This window comes from Mytilus galloprovincialis, chromosome 14, assembly GCF_965363235.1.
Source record: "Mytilus galloprovincialis chromosome 14, xbMytGall1.hap1.1, whole genome shotgun sequence".
NCBI lineage: Eukaryota > Metazoa > Mollusca > Bivalvia > Mytilida > Mytilidae > Mytilus > Mytilus galloprovincialis.
The window spans coordinates 54,157,460-54,167,101 of NC_134851.1; the positions used below are offsets into that span (position 1 = coordinate 54,157,460).

At 31.9% G+C, this 9,642-nt stretch overlaps 1 protein-coding gene across 1 annotated transcript; it reads left to right on the forward strand.

The window, feature by feature from the left end:
• Window positions 1-2,583: 2,583 nt before the first annotated feature.
• Window positions 2,584-4,385, forward strand: LOC143059099 (uncharacterized). Its single transcript, XM_076232588.1, has 2 exons — window positions 2,584-3,482; window positions 4,003-4,385. The coding sequence occupies exons 1-2, from the start codon at window positions 3,353-3,355 to the stop codon at window positions 4,374-4,376; spliced, it is 504 nt and encodes a 167-aa protein (XP_076088703.1). The 5' UTR covers window positions 2,584-3,352; the 3' UTR covers window positions 4,377-4,385.
• The last annotated feature ends 5,257 nt before the right edge of the window (window positions 4,386-9,642 follow it).

A 9,642-nucleotide genomic window follows, 5' to 3' on the forward strand; every position in this document is an offset into this window, starting at 1 on the left:
TATTAATAAAACAGGAAATAAAATCAGATGTGGCTGTTAACTGGAAAAAAATAGGTTATTTTGTTAGACAATAGATCTTTTTCTCCTTCTATTTTAAGGATTCCTATGAACTGGCTTTTCATCCGATCTTGCATAACCTGTATCTCGGGGACTCCGACTGAGTTGTCGGTATGCATAGAATAAACGATCAAGTGAGTCAAAAGGGGGCAAGTTGTTCACTAAATTGCGTTATATCCTAGTAAACTTACAAAAAAAACCAACATGATATATTGATCTCTAGGTGACCAGTTGCACGAGGGAATGACCAACCCTTCCACGCATGCTTACTTCATAACTAATCCCTGGGGTTTTAAATTTTGTCCTAAATATAAAATATATTTTTGATTAGGATATGATACCAACAAAGAAGCGTATCATTTAGTATGTTTATGTAATGTATAGATGTTTATGTGATACTGTCATATATGGTACAAGAGAACGAAATGGATTTGTGTTTGGGTTCTCTACAGATTAAGAAAAAAAAATGATTTGCTTTTAGTAAAACTTAGAAAAATATCTGGCTTAATGTCTGTTGATCTTGGACATCAAGTTATATGAACAAAGTTAGAACCAGAACTGGAATATGTGTGGTATACATCAATGAGACATCAACCAAACAACATCAATAACCACAGTAAAAGGTCAGAATACAGTTTTAATCATTTGACAGTAAGTTGTTTGATATATTAAGGTATAAACCTCCTCTGACTTATCTTAGGTGAGATCATGCGGGATGGATTTTTTGAAATATAGACATGCACAATTTCTAATGGAAAACAATTGTCAAGCGTTCTTTTTATAATTATTTTGAAAACACACTGTTTTTAGCGATGCACTTTGGAATTTGTTTTCCTATGATGCTGGTGATGGTGGATAACTGTTAAACGTCTAGTAGAGCAAATCAACTGCATATTCTAAACAAGGCGAAAACACGGCAATGTAATGTAAATATCAAGACTGACTGATCCGCTGAGACAAATATTCAACGTGCTAGTACAGAGTTCGACTTACCTAGATACATTATTCTGATTTCCAGTCGACTATTCTTTGCTGTTATTTCTTAATTCAGCTTACAAAGTCGATAAGCAGTAAATATCTATTTCAAAGTTTTTGGTGTGACACTGCCAAAACCAACAACAAGCCGCACTCGAAACGAAAACGAAGATGGGTATAATAAGTTATCAAAGGTACCAGGATTATAATTTAGTACGACAGACGCGGGTTTCGTCTACATAAGACTCAACAGTGACGCTCATATCAAAATAGTTATAAACAAATTCAAAGTTGAAGAGCATTGAGGATTGATACTAGCTGCTCGTTTATATGTTTGATTCGTATGAAATTGAAAATTGAAATAGAGAATCTGTTAAAGAGACAACAACACCATTTTTGATACCTCCTATCGTATTTCAAATGTTCAAAAACAAACAAACAAAAAATGCGTCATAAACATGATAACATTTGTTTCCCATTTAATGCTTTTATGTTTGTATTTATAAGATGGAAACAGATTTTACCGAAAAAAGAAACCTTATGCAAAAATATTGTCACGTACTTAAAAAATTTTCCGAAAGTTCTTTTCGAAAGACAAAGAAGCCGTATGTAGTACATGTGTTCCGAATTTACGATTTTGGTTTGAAAGCTTTATGGATTTGTTTACAAAAGAAAACAACTTGTTTATAAGATTATAAATATAAAAACTAATCGTGTTGATGATATCTGACTCTTGTACATTTCACAAATTACATGTACATTCACTATTGTTGTTTTCGTATTCACGTTTCTCAACATTTAAATCTTACACAAACTATGGAAACTACTGGTGATACAAAATAGCTAAATATAAAAAAGAAGATATGGTATGATTGTCAATGAGACAACTGTCCACAAAAGACCATAGTCAATATGTCAATATGTCAAAGAAATAGTCAATTTTAATAAATCGTTCAAAAGCACTACTATGATAACATTGAAATAATACAAAACACGGAAAAATTTCGTTCATCTGGCAGAATAACAAAATTTTAATCCTGGTATCTATTATGAGTTTATTTACAACCACTGGATCGATGCCACTGCTGTCGGAGTTTCTATTTCCCGAGGGTTTCACCAGTCCAGTAGTCAGCAGTTCTGTGTGGACATGAACTTCATTGATATGGTTATATTTATATGTTTTTTTTTCAAAACTTTGATTTTTTTTTTAAATATGTCAGGAAGAAGATATCTTAAGCTTTATTTGGCAATTATTATGAATTTTTGGTCCTCAATGCTCGTAAACTTCAAACTTTATTTGGCCTTTTTAACTTTTTTTAATTCGATCGTCACAGATGAGTCGTTTGTAGACTTAATGCACGTAAGGCGCAAATACAAATTTTCAATGCTTTTATCTATTATATTTTTTGTTTATATGTCACTGATAACTCATGTTTAACATAGCTTACTAAGGTTTACTTATTTTCATATATGCAATCTAATCTTTAGTGTTTGATCTTTATACACATTTATAATTTGCACTGACTGATAACTTCATATTTTTGAATGAAAATTAAGCATGACATCCTTTGAGACGACTGTATACTTGAGTATAATCCTCGCTTCCGTAGGAGGATTTCGGTTAGATGGTAACATTCCAAATGGGCAACACCAATATCTGACACTTTCTGAGTTCTATGACAATAAGAACCAACAACAGCATGACACGGCCGAATTACGTCATGAAACGGAGGAAATCCGACATAAAATGGAACAGTTGAAGAACGATAACGCGAAAACACTGGCTTTTTTAATGTCACAACTTCAGCAGAGGTTTTCAGATATCCAAAAGAACGTAACTGCAGCGTATCAGTACAATGAACTTTGGGAATTGAAATATCGCGAATTACACGAAAACAACACTAATCTTCAAACTAGATTCAATGATTTGGAAGTTAAGTATACTGCACTAAAAAATGAGATGGTTCTGCGGCTTACAACACACGATATAGACATAGAGCAGGAACAAATGCATAATGCCGACAAAGAGCTGTTTTCAATGGCGGCAAAAGAACATGTTTCTCTGAAAAATAAAACGACCGTATTGGAAAACAAAATGGACGTGATGGCAATTCACCGATTTCAAGATTAACATTCCATACAAAATCAAATCCAGGAAATTAGCACTAAAACGCATACACTGGCACTTCCCGAACAAGCAAGAAACCAGAATTGTTTAGCTTTGTACAATCTGACCACAGTATACGGAAAGAAGATACAAGAATTCGAAATACAATCAGCAAATCAGTCAAAACGAATCGCAAATCATCAAAGTAGTACTATGGACGTTCAAAATAAGATTATCAAGCAAATTCAAACATTTGACTCGAAAATTGAAACGGTTGAAAATACTCTACGAGAAAGGTTTGCATTTGAAAATTGTTCATGTTTTACAAATACGAGCGAAAGAGGTAAGAAATAATTTGAATTTTCTTTAAGCAAAAAACTAAACCTTGATCAGGATGAGAAAACGTTTCCAGTTTTTAATAATCTAGGAAACAAGTGACTTATGTCACATTTATGCTGTATTATGCCACCCTATGCAAAGGTGACTGATTTGTAACTTTCAGTAAATTTGCTAAATGCATTATAATTTCAGATAAAATTATACTACCTTTGATTATTCCTGTTTAGCTTGCTTTCTAACCAGTTTTAGCCACTTTGAAAACTAAAATAGAGAAATGCGACTGTTGAACGCATAAAATACAATTTGAAAGAGGACAGAAAACAAACACCATGGCAAAAAGACCCAAAACAATTAAAGATACATTTACAAAGAAAACTTTAATGTAAGATACACAAACTCTCGTGTGATGAAAAAGATTCAGGTTCTAATTAAATTCAACTATACGCACTTATAACAATTACCTTAACTGATGAAGCATACTTAATCTTTTTTTAACATTATTTGTCATATGTTTTTTGTTTCAGTAACATTCACAGCATGCGTGCAGCCAAGTCTTCCTTTTAACACGGAAATTATTAAATTTAATAGCATAAAAGTACACGTTGGAATAGAAAGCCTTAGATCTTTTATATCCTTTGGTCTGTTTACTTGTGAACTGCCTGGATTGTACCTAGTTGAAGCCTCTGTAGTTTCTAACGCGTTTGGCTCCTTGTTTTCAATTCGAAAGAATGGTTCTACGGTTGTACAGTCAAGTGTATCAAAGGATGGCAAATATGAAAGTGCTTCTCTTGCAGCTGCAGTGGAGTTGAATGTTGGTGATACTATTGACATTTACGCTAACAATAACGTGTATAGTTTGGCACTTGGTTCATGTGTTACAATTGTGAAAATCAGTTAGATGTTAAAATAAAATATGTAAAAGAAAATGTGAATGCAAACATGCCATTTTCAGAAGAATTAATTTTTTAACAATCTTTATGGGTGAACCGCAAATCCAAAAACTATAATATACTCTTGAACAGAAAAGTAAATTAAAACATAAATGAAACAATCAATAGTCTTCCAATTTGGATATCTCAAAAATGTAACAATAAAATTATGTCATTATCGGATCATAAGTTACTAAGGAGATGTTCTATCACCAGACATATCAAATAGTAGAGAAGAAAACCTTATGAAAAAGATTTCTTTGTTGACGATACCTGTTTTAATTGAAATAATCTTTCCACTTTCTCTCTCCGAGAACTTGTTACCTAAGTTATATTAGCAACACCTGCACGAACTTTGGTCTCAATGCCCTTTAACTTCATTCTTTATTTGGTAGTCTAGCTTTTTGTGTCAATCGTCACTGATGAGTTTGATGTAGACGAAATGCGAGTATGGCGTACAAAATTGTATCTTAAAATCTATGAACATTTTATTTACACTGGTCTTCATTCTTCATCTTACTAAAAAGTCAGTAGACCTGACATTATTTTTTTAACCTGTGCTCTAAGGTTAAATTATAACGTTTTCTTGTTCTTACATAACACTAACCTTAACACAGCCGAAATTTGATTTTTAAAAACGGTTCACCAAAGAAACATATACATGAACCATACAACAAAGTTAAAACATGTCATTTACATTGTACTTCTCCATCTACCAGTAAACTTAAATTATCATCCATTTGTCAAGACCAGCTAAATATTTTCTAATACCAAAGATTTCAAGCCGATTCATTAATCTAAAAGAAACAATGTTATGAATTGGTATGACCCTATACTATGGAAACGATACGATATCTGTCTCCTAACTCAAGTAGAAAAATAGAACAGAAAAAGGGATTGTCCCTACTGAAACAAAATTATTATTACTATCAAACAGCATTACGGGACGAAGTCCCAGATCTAGTTTCGGTTTGTGATGCTGTTAAGGCATAGTGATTATTCTTGTTCTATCTTACATTTATTAGATTTATAGTTACATAATTTTCCAGAATATTGTATTTTGTTATGATGGTAAATGTGTTAGGAGACCATGATGATACGATTAAGACCTTTCAGAAATAGCAGTAATATGATAAAAAGTTTTGTATTTCATCTTTCAGCTTATTAGATTTGTCATTGCGTAACATTAATGAGCTAAACATTTTGTCCTGATTATACATGTATATGTGTTAATAGACACAGATGATACAAAAGATAAAGTTGTACAAGTCAAAGTCATGCTTTATAGATTAATGACTTTTATTTACATTATTCATTCATAGCTTGTCTAGAACAAGGACACTTAGGTGATATATTGGTAACGGCTGTTTTAGACTATTATCATAGTCATTCGCATAAAAAATAATTTTGCACATGTCATGAACTTTGAGATTCAGATATGGAATTCGAATTTGCTTAGGTCAAATAATTCACTATTAATCAATAAATTACAATTTTGAGATAGAAACGTCATATAAGTGCTGTGGATTGGTAATAATTCGTTTGAAACCAATTTTTTGGCATAACGTGGTTACAATGGCACCACGAACATAAAAAATCAACGAATTGTAAATTTTCTTAAGAAATTGAGTCTCATTTGCCGAAACCAAGAATTCAGATACACACGAAAATGCAAGGTTTCCACAATCAGTGAAAATGAAAATACCCATAGCCAGCAAAACAAAACAGTACTGTTCACAGTAAGAAGAAATTATGGGTCTTATTTGCTAGTTAAGTTGTGTATTGAACTATGATAACATTATCTAGTATGTAAGTTTTGATAAAGTTAATATCATAAATGTCTAACGATCTGATTATTATCGAACTTGTTAACCTTTAAAACTAAAAGTATTGAAAAAGAGGGGCGAAAGATACCAGAGTGACAATTAAACTCATTTATCGAAAATAAACTGACAAGGATCAAAACCCTTATAAGGAATGTATCTCCCTCATGCAAAGCTCTGATTCCTTTCACGGATTTGGCTATACTTTTTTTACAATTCATGCGAACCGAAAACCAAAACATTTCAAGTTTAACTAACAACACCCGTATAGCTGGTCATGAAAACAACGACAACCGTACTTTTATCATTGAATTTAGAATAACTTTCATCAATAGGAAAAGTTACATCTAAAGAAAACTAAACCAATGAAAATAGACGAGTATATTTTTACGTCTTTTTTTGTACCCACGAAGGAACGTAATTACATAAAATACGAATAAAGTTAATCCTATTGTGCACCAAGCCTTTTAGGAGACAAGTATAAAGCCATATGTTATATATATTTTCTATTGTGTTTATCCATGATAACTATATTTAAAATCCTATAGATAAAAATATGCTTTACTGTCGTCGTAAAAAGCAAGGATGGTAATTTCAAATTTGATGCATATGGGATTTAAAAGAAAAATCTTTTGGTTTTATTTTTTCCTCTTTTTAAATGTAATAAACAAATGGTCTCAGTTACTCCCTGGTTTCAACATTATGTCTACTCTTTTTCTTCTTGTTGTCCTAAATTGAAATTAAAAAAACAACCTCAGAAACCTGGAATACCTGGTAAGTATTGTCAATTTTTCAGTCTTTAAACACTGAAGCAGTTGGGAATGGATTTTTTTACTTTCTATTTGTAATGACATTATAGAACACCAGTGATTACGTAAGTATGTCGTGTATCTAAGGTCTCGGTAAACATTATAAATAAAACGGTAACTTAAATGAAATTACGGTGATGCTAGTCATGTAAATCAAAACCTCTCTTCTATATCAAATACGTGTTAGCTTATAGCTTTACTTATGCTGCAAAACATAAAGACGATCTATGCTTATTTTATTGTTGATATTGGGGAAACATTAGAGAAATCCATTTTTTTTGGAAGATCATAGATATTTTGGCAATATAAAAAGAAAAGTATTCATTAAAATTTGTGCACCTGTCCATGGCCATTAAGAGTAAACCAAAACCTGGTCTATTCAGTGTTTCATTGGGAGAAAACTGAAATCCAATAGTAACGCACTCATTAAGTTTATTGATGCCTTAACGTGGTTTCCATACCCAGTACAATAATACAATTGATGCATTTCACAATAGCAAGTAATTTCAAGAGTTATCAATTTAAGACTGTGGTTAAGTTAATCTGCAGATTTAGAGTATACCAAAGGCAAATAATTCTTTACTTGGATGGAGAGTTGTCCCATTGGCACTCACACCACATCTTCCTACATCTAAATTTATTTAAATAAAATTATTTTAAAAGGCTACCGATTCACTACCAAAGTTAAATCTTTGAATATTGTTTCATTGGTATAAGTATACAGTTTTTTATTAGTAAAATAAAACCATACCCAATAATACACAAATATTATTTCAAGGTACTACAATATGTCAATACCCACAGCTTGGCAATGTACAACCTTATGGTTTTTTTTTCGTCACTGTTAATGTCGTATTTACATTAATTCCATTGGATGATGGATGTGTAATAATTGATATTTAATCTGAGATACATTTTATGGTTTTTTTTTCATTAGTCGTTGGTGTCTTATGTTTTTTGGGATGTATAAGTACCCCACCACGTCTAAATTCTGGTTTTTTAGATGTACTTTTTTTTGTTTTTCTATTTGTATTCATCTGATGAGTTAAGTCTCTTTCGACTGATTTTGATATTTTGTTCCTATGTTGTACTGTAGCATAACTGTCTCAGGTTATCGCAGGGTTGAGCGCTCAAAAACATATTTAATACAGCCACGGTCTTTATGTACCTGTCCTTAGGCAGAAGCCAGTATTTCACTGGTAGTTGTTAGTTCATTTCTTTCATATTTGTTTTCGTAAATTGTTTTGTTAAATAAAAGGCCGTTAGTTTCTCAACTGAATTGTTTCTTATCTTTTACGCCATGGCTTTAAATAACCGACCATACGGTATGGGTTTTTCTCATTGTTGAAGGCTGTAAGGTTGCCAATAATTGCTTACATCCACTTCATTTGAACTTTGCATGGTAGATAATTGTTTCACATCATACCACATCTCCTGATTATTATATGCTAAGGGTAGATACAACTGTTTTTAGTACCATTAACAACAAAATTAAGATCCCAATTGTGTTTTAAATTCGATACTAAATCACCCATCAAGTTCTTTTATTCCCCTATGATATATGGCCAAAAAAAAACTAAAATGATAGCTAAAGCCATCTTAGTAGCCTGGGAAAGTTGAATTTAAGTAGTATTAGGACTTTCATATATAAACCGTCTACTCCAAAGTCTACAATAAAACCTTAGAAAATCAAATATTCCTGACTTTGGGTTGGTAAGTTTTACAAGAACACGTGGTGAGATTAAACCTTCTCCGCATATCATGTTGACCTCGCTTTGAAAAAAGCCATTCAAACAAAATAATTCGGTCTCTGTTTTTAAGGCGAAGTGTACGTAATTACACGCCTCTAGCTGAATACGGGATTAAAAACGTTCGTCGTTAGTTACGCAAGTTATCTCCCTTACTCCAAGAAAGGACACACGAAAGAGAAACTACTTTCTGCGGTCTATAATGAATCCAACAAGCAAGCCTGTGCTGTCTTAAACCTCATAGAAATTATCTAATTAACTCCAACTAGAAATCACAGCATTCTGTACGTTGTTCTGTGTGCAGTCTGACTTAAAAACACTGTTTTTTTGTTGTTTTTTTTGGTTTTAGACGCGTAGGAGAAGGCATTTCGTGTTTATGATATCATCAGAAAGAAAAAAACGCCTCACAACAAAATTATAAACAAATAAACAAATAAACATGTAACATTTTTTCTTCTATTGATATCAAATTAATTAAAATAAAACCTGAATTGACCCAACAATATCGTTTTAAAAAGCCGTAGTCTTGAACGAAAAACACAGTACTCAACGTAAAGTTTTAAAATAGGTTACAAATAATTAATGAAAGACGTGTGAATTTAATTGTTTAATTAAAAAGACGTTGAAATGTTCGTACTTTGTGCAATTGAAAATTTAAGGACATGATTTATATTCATATAAGATATCAGACGATACCAAGAGAATAATTTGACCACTAGTGCAACACTTTCAAGTAGGAAGAACAAAGACGGAAAACAAACAAAAAATAAACAAATCATGCCCCCAAAATTACTCAGTAACTTAAAAATTGTCTCACTCTAACATTTATCTAAAAATAAGTAAAAATTATTTCAT